Raw genomic sequence first — 16,031 nt, 5'->3', positions numbered from 1 at the left:
GTTCAAAAGAAGTTGCCTTTACAAATAATCCAGTTTAGTTGGAAAGTGTTGCCCTTAATTAGCCTGTGCCTACTGCACTGACCATTCTGAGACGACACTTTATGCCAATGGAATTGGCCAAGTTTTACCAGAACAACGCTTACATGTAAACAATGTCACTTCTTACTTAATACACAGAATAGTGTGTTTCATCCTATTAAATTCAATATTCTTAAACTGGACTACAAAGTCTTTAAATATATACCCTTTTCTGTCTTCATGCTTACTTTATCATGTCCCACAGAAATTGGCTGGTGCAACAATATTTGGGCTTCCAGAAATAAATAGTTTTTATATTCAGACTATTGTTTTTTTCTGTTTCTATGAAAAGCATTATGGTTGGCCCAGCGGTTTAACGTAAAAACGCAGTCATAAGTCGAGATTTTTTACCTTAAAAATTAAATTAAAATTACGGTATCGACTTATGAGGTCGTCCATGAAAAAAAATCATGAAATTAGACGAAGATTGATTCCCGCGGCAATTGTTGTTGTTGTATAAAAAAAAACTTGTTGATTTACGACACACAAAATGTCGTCTTTTAACAGATTATTTTCATAATTTAATCCAAAGTTTTCATGTTAGCAGGTGTTTTTTATACCTGAACGCATAAACAAAAGATAAAGTTATTTATAATTTTTAAAGCGATAATTGGCAACCTGTGTGAATTGACTATTGACGTCATCAAAGGAAAGCCACTTCCTGTCAAGAAGCCATAAAGCATCACCCTTCTCGCAGATAAAAAAAGATTACTTTAATTTGTGAAGGGACATGTTTAACCAATCGCGAATTTGTTATTCACTGGTAATCGTCCAATTATGTTTGAGCACATGCATAGCTTCGCCTTTGAAACTGTTATGTAGAACAAAGTCTGAGTTAGCAGTCTATTGGTTATGTCAATCATTGTTATAAAAACGTGTTTTACCGAGGAAGTAATCAATTGTTTTGATAGTCAGATTAAAAGTACAAAGATTGGATTACATTGATCACAGTGTGTCATCGAATAATAAGTTTGTGGATTATTACTAGCGTGGACAATTTAGTGCAAACTTTATAATAATAATTTGTTAAAATGATTAACACATTTGATTTGTGAAAATGCCTGGAAAACGCAAACGCCATGAGTATGACAATGCTTTTAAAATAGGCGTGATAAAATTTGCAGAGCAATCAAATAATAATAGTGCTGCTGAACACGAGTTATGTGTTTCTTATGTCGTTGTTGTGTAAATTACTATGTACATGTATATACATTCTGGTTTCCTTTGTTGTTGTCTTTGTTTTTATGTGGTTCATAATGATTTCCTTGTCTATATTTTTATATATTAATTTTGATTTCCAAAATATATATTGTATTGATTATATTAAACAAAGTACATAATACACGTGTCCACTATGTCTACGTCGCACAGTGCTATAATGACGCCATGGTCTATGTATAGAATAAAAACTTCCCATACATTGAAAATAGCGTCTGTTTATGAAATTCGTGGACGGACAATTTCTGACTCGACTTATGACTTGGACATATTCAAAATCTCTGATTTTCGTATCATTTTTTACCGCCCCAACTTATGAGCGGGTAGACTTATGACTGCGTTTTTACGGTAAATATATTACTGTGAAGACTGCTTTTGCTATAGCATTTTTTATAAGAGGTAACGTCAAACAATGGCAAGTGTATCATCATACGAAGTTTCATACCTCAACGAAAACAAGGCAACAAAACCTTAAACCCTACTGTTTCAGAGAGCACATTGCGGTATTGTCCCACTTGCAGCTGAAGTTTCGCAGACGCACTGTCGGACTCCTCGAGGGCTGATTGCAACTTGTCCCGACTTGACTCGGCCTCAGCCTGCCTGGTCTTCAACTCCTCGATGTGAGACTCCAGCTCGGAAACACGCACCTCCAGTTTGGCACTCTGCAGGATATATCATTTACACATTATACAGTGGTCAAAAGACCGATACAAACATCACACAAAGGCAATTAGTTTAATATTCTTAGTAAAAAAGAGGGAATAATTCTGCATAATTGTAGGTCAGCATCAGTGACCTAACACAATCACCAAGCACATGTAGATGTTTGCATTTGATAGCTGTTGTAGAAACAGTGATGTTGAGATGTTGCACATTTACCTAGACAAAATTTCTAAGTGAAAAGCGAAGGCATAATTCTAACATAAATTGCCCGTCAGAGTTATGGAACTTTCCCTTGACTTTACCCAATGATCCGTAACACATGTGTGAAGTAAGTATTAACCACCTGTCGTAGAAAAAGTTAAATGGAGATGTTGCATGTTTACCTTTAACCAAATATAATATGCGGACACCGACCCCACCATAAGTAGTCTAGATCGGATTATTTAGTGAATAATGGAGTTAAAATACATCATTAACAATAATGGGTTCTTAGAGCTCAAGATAATAGAGAAAATGATAAACAGCTTACAAATTAATTATTTGAAATGCTAAAATCTACAGCATATTAAATAAGGAAACAAGAGCTGTCAGAGGACAGCGGGCTCGACTATTCCAGTGCTTGACAGTATAATGTAAGCCATCAATGGAAAATTGTTCACATTCAATAATTTATAAGACGTTCTTTCAAAATTAAAAAAGGAAAAAAAAAAAGAAAAAAAAAATGTGGGGGGGGGGGGAGATGGGGGGTATAATGTGGGGTGTGGTAATCTATTAGAGGATGTTTAAAAAAAGAATATTGGGAGGGGGGGGGGGTAGGGGTGAGAGGGGGGTATAATGTGGGGTGTGGTAATTTATTAGATGATGTTTAAAAAAATAAATATATATTTATTTAATTTTTTGGGGGGGGTGAGGTTTGGGGGGGGGGGGGAAGGGATTCTGGGTAGGGGCGTGGCATATTGTTTAGGTGGAATCCATTATGGTATTCAGGTAAGTGTTGTTTTGTGAAAGTAATAATAAAATGTGATCATAAATAAAGAAGTAATGGCAATTTAAGCAAAATGTTCAATTATCTAAGTGTAAAAGGGGCCATTATTATGTCAAATTACTTGATACAGTGGTCTGCTCTTGTTTATAGGTTGGGGTCATGTTGGTAAACAAGTATGCAACATATAAAAGCAATATGTCAAAGGATATAGGAAATATTAAGGGTAGAACGCAAAATTGATAAATCTAAGTATAAAAGGGGCAATAATTATGACAATAGAGTTGTCTGCTCTTGTTTATAGGTTGGGTTGATGTTGGTAAACAAGTATGCAAAATATGAAAGCAATATGTCAAGGGACAATGAAAACAAGACTATTGCCAAGCAATAAAAGTCCCCTACAGGCTCCACCATTGTCAGAAATTTCACCATTGTCAGAATTGTTTTATTTGTTTCCATAGCAACTACAATTTTTGACGTAGGAACAAAATGAAATGACGTGCATAATGTCCATATTGCCATCTATCCATGTTCCAAGTTTCATGAAAAAATATTAAGAACTTTTAAAGTTATCGCAGGATCAAAAAAAAACACACCATTTTCAGCACTATTTCTAGTCTATTTGTTGCCATAGCAACCACAATTTCTGACGTACAAACAAAATGAAATGACGTGCATAATGTCCATATTGCCATCTATCCATGTTCCAAGTTTCATGAACAAATATTAAGAACTTTTTAAGTTATCGCAGAATCCAGAAAAAAAAACACCATTTTCAGCACTATTTCAAGTCTATTTGTACCATAGCAACCACAATTTTTGACGTAGAAAAAAATTAAATGACATGCATTATGTCCATATTGCCATCTATCCATGTTCCAAGTTTCATGAAAAAATATTAAGAACTTTTAAAGTTATCGCAGGATCCAGAAAAACACACCATTTTCAGCACAATTTCTAGTCTATTTGTTGCCATAAAAACCACAATTTTTGATGTAGGAACAAAATGAAATGACTACCTAATGTCCATATTGCCATCTATCCATGTTCCAAGTTTCATGAAAAAATATTCAGTACTTTTAAAGTTATCGCAGGATCCAGAAAAATACACCATTTTCAGCACTATTTCTAGTCTATTTGTTGCCATAGCAACCACAATTTTTGCCATACGAACAAAATGAAATGACGTGCATTATGTCCATATTGCCATCTATCCATATTTCAAGTTTCATGAAAAAATGTTAAGAACTTTTAAAGTTATCACAGGATCCAGAAGTGTGACGGACGGATGGACAGACTGACGGACGGACACAAAACCATAAGTCCCCTCCTGTGAAACCGGTAGGGGACTAATTAATGGGGTAGTACGAAAACTTTAACATTTGCTGCATATTCTAAAAGGAAAAAGGGCCATAATTATGACAAAATGCTTGATAGAGTTGTTTGCTCTTGTTTATAGGTTGGGGTCATGTTGGTAAACAAGTATGCAAAATATGAAAGCAATATGTCAAGGGACAAAGAAAATCTTTGGGGTCTTAAGAAAACTTTAACATTTGCACGCTTACGCAGACGCTCACACCGACGCCAGGGTGAGTAGGATAGCTCCACTTTATATTTTTCATATATAATAGTCGAGCTAAAAACTGTACTCTGCAATAAAGCCCCAAACCTGTTTTTCTCAAAAATATTTCATGGCAAGAAACAAATAAATTCAAGCATGTTCCCCTAATGAAATCTGGCTTAATAAGCATTTGCCATGGATGTACAAGAGACTTTGTTCAATAAACGCTGTTGCCCATGGTAGAAGTCATGTAAATAATGATTCATTGGAATATTTAAATAAGTCTTAGTCTAAAAAGGTCAAGGTAAATGTCTAAATGAGATCAGGTAATGTGGGCATGTCATAAAATGATTAGTATATAACATTCATGCAAGTGTTAAAGATTTGTTGGAAGCACTATCAATGTTTGACAAAATGTGTCATTTTATGTGGACCTTGTGAATGATTCCAAATTAGTCCTAATGCAGGTCAATTTAAAAGTCAAAGGAAGTCAGCTGTTTTTAGTATATTTCAGTAGATGCCTGGGGGAAAAAGATGCCCCATACAAAAACAAAGCGTTACAAACATAATGTTTGATACTTAACCATTCACCATAAATGAAGAATGTAGACTGCTGTAACATAAAGTTGACATACACCATGTTATATTCTATTTAAGCGTACTCTTCAGGTTCTTTCTGTAATCAAGCCCTATTCCAACTCATCGAGACTTGGGACCTATTTCCAGTGTCCTACAATGGCTTTTACTCAATTTTTAACAAGAAGCATATTTGTTTGGGGTTTTCATACAAATAAACACAAATGCTACAAAGCAACATACATGTAAGCAAAAACTGGAAAACTAAATAACCTGGTTCCAGTTTAATTTATTTCACCTTATTGCTAGATAAAATCCGTGTGAACAGCTAAAGAGAACATAGTAAGATAATTGATACATGTATTTTATCAATTAAACACATTAATGCAATAAACAAGTTTACTTTTACACCATTGTCCATGGTAGAGCAAAGTCTCCTTATTTTGACATGTCAGTTATTTTGACATGCTTTGACATTATTTATCTAATTTAGCCTAGTGCGGTGCGTTCTAGTCAATTTGAGTTCATTTTTGATGACGTCATATATTTCTGACATCATCAAAGTATTTCGCCCATAAAAATTTGCGTTTGTTTTTTCCGTAAACCAAGGTTGAATAACAGAGATTGTTTTGTGTTTTTACGCGAATGCGGCCCTTATACAAAGCTGTAAGACACGCAGCAACGAACGGTAAGTCTCTTTTTGTTTTCTTGCAGGAATACGTTGTAATTTGTATTGAAAACGGAAAAACAAACATGGAAGATCTTATTGTTAAACAGCTCTACTAAGCTGTGAGCATTTTGACAGCAAATGCAGGGGTGTCAAAGTTAGGATAACAAAAAATCGTTTGGACCGAAAATTCGACATAGCGAATAATATAACTAAATAACTATTACGCATTGCCTTATGTAATCTTTTCATTATATATAGATATATGGGTGCCGGTCAGCTTGTACCTAAGTCAACTCGCACGTTTATATAGATCAACATCATTACTGGGTAATTTAATATAACATGAACATACCAGCTCTGAGCTTTTATGAGTACATACGTACAGCGACCTGGAGGGTCAATAGCTGGAAGTTGGATTATTGCAATTAATACCAGCTCCATCCTTGGTATATGAATTTTGCAACCCTGTTGCACAGCAGATTTAGCAAAATATGCGTTTGTTCTTTTCATCAAACTCCAACGAGTCAAACTGGTTTAACCATGTCGTCTGAAAACATGCGACTTCGGTGTTTCATTTGCTTTAATAGTTTGTTTGCTTTTTGGATTTTTAGATTCATTTTCATCAATTTCTAATTTCCGTTTCGTCGAAAGTGGAATGCCAAAACCGGCAAGTGTACGTTGCGACATTCTGAACACCAATGCTTGGTAGTACAAGTTCAATATTTTTGTCAAATTCATATCTGTGTTTGCCAAAAAATATTTTGACAAGTTATAAACGGGTTACAATGTTCTTTATTGAAACAATGGAGCTGGCCTACTAACTGTTACAGCAATTAACATCTTTTGGCCAAACAGGGTCGAAGACGGGGTCTCAACTTCTTTGCCGACATTCACACGTTAGTGTTATCAAAACATCCTGACAATAAACAAGAACTTACTCCAATTAAGCGCGGTCTGCACCGTGAACAGCGAACATGTTAACGCCAATCAGATTGAAAAGGAGGCGGAGTTAAGACTGATCGAGACGTGTGCAAAACGCATTGAGTCTTCAGGAAGCAGTGTTGATTGAAGCATTTTAATCGACAGATTACGTCACGGGTTGCTATTTTTGGCGTATGACCATTTTTAGGAAGTACAGTGGAGATGCATTAGATGCATTACCTTATAACTGGATGCAGTACTTACATTATCACTGGGTGCATTACTTGCATTATCAGAAGATGTATTACAACATTATTACTGGATGCAGTAATTTCATTATCATTGGATGCAGTACTTACATCATCACTGGATGCAGTACTTACATTATCACTGGATGCAGTACATACATTATCACTGGATGCAGTAATTATATTATCATTGGATGCAGTAATTACATCATCACTGGATGCAGTACTTACATTATCACTGGATGCAGTACTTACATTATCACTGGATGCAGAGGAAGACTGTTTTAAGGCTTTATTGTGGGCGGATATCTGCTGTTCAAACTCTGTCATCCATTCCTTATGGCTCTGAAATAATATGAGAATACTTACTCTGTAAAATATTGAATTTTGAAAATGTTTGTTTCTTTAATCTAGTTTCAATTTGTACTATTTGGTAAATTGACTGTGAAACCTATAAATACTTTGGTCTGTTCTCAGTCATAACAATAAATGTCTAAAAGATATGAGCCTCTCTCTGGGAAAGCTGGGCACAATGCATATGGTTAAGTCTTGACCCATATTAGTTTGTGCAGTCTGAACAAGCAATTCAGGGAAAACTTTCTGCTTTCATAAAGTAAATCCAGTCTAGGCGGAAGGTGTCGTCCTTGATTAGCATGAGCACACTGCACAGACTAATCTAGCCTCTCGGTGCATCTAATATTGGTTTTCTTTAATAGTTTCTACAAATGTCTTGTTTATATTTAATTTCATCATATTTACCGCTTTGCTGGCCACAGTGACTTCTGGGAACAGCCTCTGCAATAACGTCTTGTCATACGACTCTACTTCTCTTTGATTGCTTGACAACGCATCCTGCAACATAACAGCCACACAATGGGGAGATATTGTTATAGTTGAACTATGAGGAGTACAAGAACCTGATGATAAATTATTAAGGAGAATAAAATGGGTTGTGTTCTGAGAAAACTGGGCATAATGCATGTGCGTAAAGTGTCGTCCAAGATTAGCCTGTGCAGTCCGCACAGGCTAATCAGGGACGACACTTTCCGCTTTTACCGTATTTTTAGTTTCAAGGAAGTCCCTCCTTACAGAAAATAAAGTTTAGGCGGAAAGTGTCGTCCCTGATTAGCCTGTGCGGACTGCACAGGCTAATCTGGGACAAAACTTTAATCACATGCATTAAGCCCAGTTTTCTCAGAACAAGGCTCAATGAAATAACAGTGTTTTTTCCACTATTTTGGGAATGGGGCCAGGTCTCTGGATTGAGAAAAATCACGTCTGCTTGACTTAAATTTGGAAATTAGCGTTGTTGATATTGTTTCTTACAAATACATGTACTTTAAAGTTGAGAATAAAAGTGTGTTCAACATTATGTTTAGTAAGATTAAACTTATAGAGCTGAATAGAAGATGAACTCAATGTTTTAAATCTTTATTGGTAATTTAAAGGTCCCATTTGTGAAAATAGACACTTTTTGCATTGGGAATGGGTCCCTTTAACGCCCCTGAATTTGAACAAAATCACTCTGAATAAAATATTTGGGTGTGAATAAAGCATAGCAACAAAGCACAAATTTGTTTGGAAGCAAAACTTAAAAAGTCGCATGCAGTAATAAATATTATTTGCTGTTGTAGACCATAATCTCAAACAAAAGGGCCAAAGGCCCTAAGTCACTCACCTGAGAGCCTAAGAAAGTAAACTAATCAGAGCAGCATTTGGGATGCATGTGTAATTAATATTCCTCTGAATTTGCTTTTTACTTGGAACCATTCCTGAACGCTTCTGAGATATCATTAGAACAAGTGTTTTGAAGAAGTTTCATGCTGATTTAGCAAAAGCATGTGCCTTCTAAAGTGTACACAAGGTTTCACTACAGTCTTAATGAAGATTGGAAAAACGAGTGACTTCAAGAGTGTTTACAAGCTTTATCTTTCATTAGACCTTGTGACCTAATTTTTAACCTCACATGACCAAATATAAAACTGCCAAAAATCTCACTATGAGCACTTTGTGCTCTAGTGGGCTGAAAGGATAAAGAATTGTCAATAGTTAGTTTGACGTTGTGAAAATAACTTTGAAATGTGAAATATCTATCTAAAGTAACTTTGGATGGAAATATTTTACAATATCCAAAGACAATATCAAATCACATTCAATAATCTGTAAAAAAAAAAAGTTGAAGAACATAGATCAAGACCAAGGGCAAGACACTAACTACAAGATTTTGTAAGAACAATTCAAACAGACAAATTAAAACGTAAAGGCTTTGATAGGATTGTCTGCAATAAACATGTCTTCTTCTGGTGAAAACTCCTACCAATTACTGAGTGACCATCACTATAATTCTTCTATACATTCTTCTACACATGAGTAATATTTCATTATCAAATGATTTTTGTGTTGTTTAAATATACCAAATGTTTTTCTTCATGTTAAACAATGTTGCACATTCTCTACTAGTGTTATCCATGTGCTATGATGTCTGATGAACGTATAAGCTTTTTGCAGCATTTAGTGTTTTTTTCTATCTTTAGAAATGGACCTCTAGAGAAATTAGAGGTCATGCATAAACCTGTCATCTCACTTTATATATTTACTAAGTTTCACCTTTGTATTTCATGTTCTCTTACAAGTAATTTCAGTTTTTCCAGACATATTTGAGGGACAAAGAGAATGAGGGCTTGACAGGCACATAAATAGCAAACCTAGTCCAATTTGTTTATATGAGCTGCTCTCTAAGAAAATAGGGCCTAAAACAGGCATGTATTAAGTCACATATTAGCCTGTGCAGTCTACACGGGCTAATCAGGGATGACACTTTCAGCTTTAAATGGAATTTCTTGTTTAAAGAAGTGTTTTTAAATGAAATTACAATTCAATAGAAAGTGTCGTCCCTGATTAGCCTGTGTGAACTGCACAGGCTCATCTTGAAAGACACTTTACACACATGAATAACTCTTTCAGTGCTGGAACCGAATTTTGAAGGCCTTTGCAAACAGTTTGGATCCAGATGAGACGCCACAGAACGTGGCGTCTCATCAGGATCCAAACTGTTTGCTATTCTGATAGTATTCTTTGAAAAAAAATCGAAGAAAAAGCTAATTTTAGAAATTCAGCAGACGACATTTTAGCAGACAAGAAATTTCCCAGCATGCAAAGGGTTAAAGCCCTGTTTCCTTAGAGCATGGCTCATATACCAAGTTCCATGATCATATGGTATCTACATTGTAGATTTATTTTACATTTAATTTTTGTTCCATTACCAGTGACCTAACCTTCAACTTAAGCTGACAAATAAAAGGTTGTACATAACCCTCATATTGGCAATTATAAATATGCAAATTTCATCAAAGTATTTTCAGCATTAAGCACAGGATACGGTTTTGCGGACAGATGGACTTACAAACTGACACATTCCCCTAGTTTAACACTGGTGAATGACTTATACAAACTCGAATCATTGATGCTTACTTAATGGCAAAACAAAAGGCAGATACATAGCAATACACTAAAGGCAAAAGCAAAACAATGAAAAAACTTCAATTCTGTCACTTAAATATTTACATTTTTTACATAAAATAGAAGCTGTTGTTATCATACAGTCATGCATTGTTTTATTTTATATTTAGACTTTAGACTTCTTTACGTGACCTTGTGCTTCTTTACGTGATCTTGTGCAGAAGATAACTTATTTGGTCTTACAATTAAAAGGGCCATTAACAGACTAAGCAGTTTTGCACACCACAAATATACAAAGCAAAAGCACTGGAATTATAAATAAAATAATACATTATCAGACAAAACAGGGAATAAAGGAGCACAATAATCATAAACTTAATTATATTCAGACAAAATGTATTCAATAAAATTATTACCATCTTTTCTTTAATTGCACTTTGAACTTTGTCATTGACAGATTTTTCAGTTTGGTTTAATGCTTCCATAGCTTTCCAATTCTTTGTGCGTAAATCCTAAAACCAAAAACACACCCTTAAGTAGATCATGTCAGTATGAAGGGAAATAGTGCTCTGGGAAATGAACGATGACAATAAGCAATCTCAGTGCATGGTTTGCTTCTAACACTTGCCTATAAAAGATGTGAAATATGATGCTGACTGCAATATAGATAAACTCAAGACACACACAATTAACCCTATCTCTAAATGACTTATAACTTCAATTTGTTCCAACAATTTTTTTAATGAATATATGAATCTAGTTCAGCGATTTTCCTCCTTCTTTATAAAGTACCGGTAAACGGTACTTTCCCAATCGAACGAAAATTCCCAAATTCCCAAAACGGTACTTTCCCAATCGAGCGAAAATTCCCAAATTCCCAATCGGCATCTGGGAAAATCCCAATCAGCGTCCGAATTTTTTCTCAAAACGATAGAAAGTTTCGTAAAAAACCAACTTTCGGCGAGCGAACAAAGAAAATCGTATAGTTGTGTGTAACCATGCGCTCGATTAATTTTGGGTTTTATTATTCAGCGCATTCAATCAATAGAGTTGTTACTGTTTCCGGTTCTTTTGCCAGGCAGCCAGCGTACTGTTTTACGTCGGTTTGTAACCTTATCGTAGTTTGAAATGAGTCATAATAGCAAATATTATGCCAAAAAACCAATCGGAACCATCTATCACAGGACACATTGACAGCAATAATGATGCTGTGCAGGGCGGGATGCAAGCAACTGAGTGATGATCAAACATCAAAGATTGTTGAAATTTTCACAAAAATGAAAGAGAGAGACATTGCTTTAAAAGAGATTAAAACAACTAGTAATTGATTTGGTGTGTTCTTTATAATATTTTGTTATTTATATAAACTTTATAACTTAATGGTCATTAAGGCATGCCTGCAAATAATTATTTAAATGGGTATGTTCAATTAAGTATGAACTGTATGATGTATTCAATAAGACCCAAACTTCACGACGCGATTTTCCCAATTTCAGGATTTCACGACTCGATTTTTCCCAATTTTGAGGTTTTCACGACTCAATTTTTCCCAATCGGACCGGTACGGGTACTTTTCCCAATTGGACAAGGAAAATCGCTGTAGTTTTACAAAACTGGCATTAAAAATGCCTGTGGGTAGAGAGTCATGCTAGATTAGCCTGTGCAGTATGCACTGGATTATCAGGCATGACACTTTCTGCCCATAGTAGGATATCCTTAAGAATTTCTTTCAATGAAAAATTCCAAAAAGTGTAAAATCTTGTCAATAATAAGCCTGCACAGGCTGCACATGCTAATCTGGGACAACCCTTTACGCATATGCATTAAGCCCAGTTTTCCCAAATCTGATGAGTTCTCTATGGATGGATCAGCTTATACTGTTCAATTAGAGCTCTCAACATGAATATACATTGAGAAATGGTTGGGCAGTAAAAATATATTTTTGTAATGTGTCACAATTCAGAAATTAAATTTGTTCAGTTCAGGACCTCATCAACAAACACAAGTAAAAATAAACAAAACATCAAATCTCACAACTCTTAACTGTTACATGCACAGCATTAAAACCAAAGGCTTTAATAAATTTATTAATGAAAATCTTAGAATTCAGAAAAAAAGCAATTCCAATCAGAAGTGGGGCAAAACTGCATTCATGGAGTTAAGTACATTTTAAAGGAAACTAAAAATATGATGTCAAAACGTCATATGTTGCAGATTTCATTTAACAGGGAATAATGGGGTGCAGGCATATCATTCAGTAAAATAAAATCTTTTCATTTCATTTTATTATCTATTACTTATTTGAGATTTAATACTAGTTATGTAATGTTTTACTGTGATGTTCAGGGTTTTACTGTGATGTTAGGGAAAACATGCATCAATGACTTTACATAAGTGACTCTGTCAAGAGTTAACAGCTTATAATCATGGAAGATGATAAAATAGTCAAGCATATGTTGCCAATACACTTCTTGAAAATCATCAGATGGAATAACTATAAACACCAACTAATACTAGACCTACATTGTTTTTCTGCTTTTGTGTCTCCAACTGACTTTCTAACTCTGCTACTTTGGAAATGGTTGTTTGCATCTCTGTTGTCAGTTTGGTGAGTTGTGCATCTTTGTCACTGAGCCTGAAATACGATCAGCTGGCATGTCTGCACCTTTGTCTTTCCATGAAAACGTAACTTGAGCCAAACTCTGAGAAAACAGGGCTTAAAGCATTAGCGTAGTGTGGTTCCAGATTAGCCTATGCAGTCTGCACAACTTAATCGGGGACAACACGTTCAGGCTTCAGCTGTTATATAATCTGGGATGACACTTTACACACATGCACTAAGCCCCATGCTTTCTCAGGACGTAGCCTACTGGCATTCTTTGGTTTGGCCAAGCTACATTCTGACTGTATTATTAAATATTAACTAAGTTGTGCTTTATATCGAGTGAGAAAATTCTTTTCTTTTTAAAGAAACATATAACAAGAGCTTTGTGTCAAACGTTATTATACCTGCACTACTGTCAAAAATGTTTAGGGAAAAATAATTTGGAAATGTCTGGATCACTGGGGATGATTTTTTTTCCAACAAATCTACACTTAGTGGTGAAAACTTATTTGTAACTTCAATTTATCAAACAAAAAATGTCACAAAATGAAGATATGAGCTGCTTTGATGGCTCGCATAAAATACTAACTGTCAGATGACGGGTATATGGAGATACAAACATGTCATGTCAGAGGTATAACATAAGGTAAGACCTACTGCTTGTGATGGTCCTCCATGCTGATTGTGTTCTCAGACTCCCTCACGTCCCCGTTCATCTGTGACGACTTTGCCTGCGTCTCCTGGACCTTCTCCTGTGTGGTCTTCAACTCTGTACTCAACTGGCTATTCTCCTGCTTCAAACTCTGCAAACATTTAACAGTTTACTATATTAGATGCCTATCCAATATGAAATGTGCTTTTGTTATATCAGTGCTCCAGCTAAGCCTTAATAGAAGGTCCCAGCACCCTGTAACCCCTTTGTCCCTACCTGCCTTCTAGAAGCCCTGCCATGCCCCTTTATGATCACATTACTGCACATAAAGTTTAAATGGCAGTATAAATAAATTATCTTAATTAATAATATTTATAGAAATAATGTTCTAAATGAAAATACATACCGGGTATATTGTGATATGTATGACACGTTATATTGAAAATATGCCACAGTGATAATATGAACATGTGCGCTATAATGCCCTATTGACAAAGATGCACCCTGCCCATTTCAATCCTAGCTGGAACACTTTTATTTTCTTTGCAAGAAATATGTGGCCACAGAAATTTTATGCAACTCTTTACAGACATTTAAAATAATCTCAGCTTGTCACACTTATTGTGTTTAGCCACTACCTATTACCAGTATCTCTAAAGAAAGTTTGCATGAAAACCTCCCATTAATTGAGATTTGTGGCTGACTGTTATCCAATAGTGAAAACACATGTGACATTACTCAATAGATTACTGCATATGTAGTCTTAAAATGATAGCATCCGAAAAATTGTCCATAAAAATGATCAAATTAAGATTCTTACTTTAAGTGTAAATTGTGCAAGATGACTGGCACCAGAAATATTTTATTGGTATATCAATCGCAGTTAAAACTGTTCATGAAAAGGGTGGGAAACAGGGGAAAACCCAATAATACCACCTCGCTATTAAAAACTTGTCACAATCAACTATGAAAGAAGAAAAAGAAATCCTTTTCACAATTCGAGTAATGTATTTGTGTGCAATTTCTTTGAGAATCGACTTGAGTCAGCACTTCCGTAACTAGAAAGTAGATGTACAATAACTTTATAACATTTTCATTAACTGCTCAAACAAGGGATTTTGTGAAATGTAAGAAATAACTTAACGAACATCATTGGTTGATATAATGCATAATATATGGGCATAATGTGGACATCGGAAAGGGAAAGAAAAACATAAAAGCCATGATGGCCCTTAGCGCTCACATAACTTCATGGACAACAAAGGTTGAAGACTTGACCTGATAGAAGGCATAATTAACCCTTTCAGTGCGGGAACCGAATTTTAAAGGCCTTTGCAAACAGTTTGGATCCAGATGAGACGCCACAGAACGTGGCGTCTCATCTGGATCCAAACTGTTTGCTATTCTGATAGTATTCTTTGAAAAAAAAATGAAGAAAATGCTTATTTTACAAATTCAGCAGACGACATTTTAGCAGACGACAAATTTCCCAGCATGCAAAGGGTTAATTCAAAGAATCATAGGATAGACCTAAATAAACAAGACAGGTGCCCATAGGGCGCAGATGCCCCAACATTCCACTTATGACTCAAAACTCTATGTATGTCAAACACAGATGTTTAAAGCCCAATCTGCATCCTTGTTACCGTGAACTTTTAGAAAATCTTTAAATTGAATGATGCATGAAAAGTAAGTCTGGGCAAGCTATTTTTACACCAATATTTTACATTTGACCTCTAGGAGTGATCCTGACCTCTGAGGAAAGGAGACAGGTTTCAAATGGTTGTAACAAGTTTTTTTTTAGTAAGATTCGACCATGCAACCTAGTTTTTGGATGCCCATTACCGGATTTGAACTTGGCTAAGATATTATCCAAATGAAAATTCTGACCAAGTTTCATCAAGATTCAGTCATAAATGTGGCCTCCAGGGTAACAATGTTTTTCTCATATTTGACCTAGATATTGACCAGAAAACATTTAGACCAAGTTTCAATAAGATTGGATGAAAAATAGTGCCTCAAGTGGTAATAAACTAAAAGTTGACAATGCAACACACACACACAACATGCTGGACAAAGAGGGACTACAATAGCTCATATTGAGCACTTTGTGCTCAGGTGAGCTCATAAAAATTTAATGTGAACATACAATTTGAATTGTTACTACTTGCTCCATACAGTTACTGTTAGCAGTTGAAATGTGTACATACTAAAGCTCACAAGACAAACATAAGAACTTCTATTAAGGATTCACAGCTTTCAAAGCATGACACAAGACATCTTTTCATTGTATAAACAGTTGGCTTTGAAAAATGCAGATGTCAAAATAAATGTTTACTTTCAGCAAAAAGAACATTTAACCCTTTAAGTGCTGGAACCGAATTTTGAAGGCCTTTGC

The 16,031-nt window shown here is 35.3% G+C and overlaps 1 protein-coding gene across 9 annotated transcripts in view; it reads right to left on the bottom strand.

The window, feature by feature from the left end:
• The window catches only part of LOC127873198 (ribosome-binding protein 1-like), a 67,248-nt gene that overhangs the window by 34,598 nt on the left and 16,619 nt on the right, over nt 1–16,031 (bottom strand). For 8 of the 9 annotated variants that reach the window (XM_052416943.1, XM_052416942.1, XM_052416945.1 and 5 more), the window contains 6 exons: nt 13,639–13,784; nt 12,900–13,011; nt 10,793–10,888; nt 7,677–7,769; nt 7,173–7,262; nt 1,779–1,958 (listed from right to left, as the gene is read on the bottom strand). In XM_052416943.1, coding sequence (XP_052272903.1) covers nt 1,779–1,958; nt 7,173–7,262; nt 7,677–7,769; nt 10,793–10,888; nt 12,900–13,011; nt 13,639–13,784 — 717 coding nt within the window. The remainder of the gene's footprint in view (nt 1–1,778; nt 1,959–7,172; nt 7,263–7,676; nt 7,770–10,792; nt 10,889–12,899; nt 13,012–13,638; nt 13,785–16,031) is intronic. The other variant, XM_052416949.1, reaches the window with a different exon arrangement.

The sequence above is a fragment of the Dreissena polymorpha genome, chromosome 3 (genome assembly GCF_020536995.1).
Source record: "Dreissena polymorpha isolate Duluth1 chromosome 3, UMN_Dpol_1.0, whole genome shotgun sequence".
In the NCBI taxonomy this organism is placed as follows: Eukaryota; Metazoa; Mollusca; class Bivalvia; order Myida; family Dreissenidae; genus Dreissena; species Dreissena polymorpha.
This window is presented reverse-complemented; position numbering and strand designations above follow the sequence as displayed.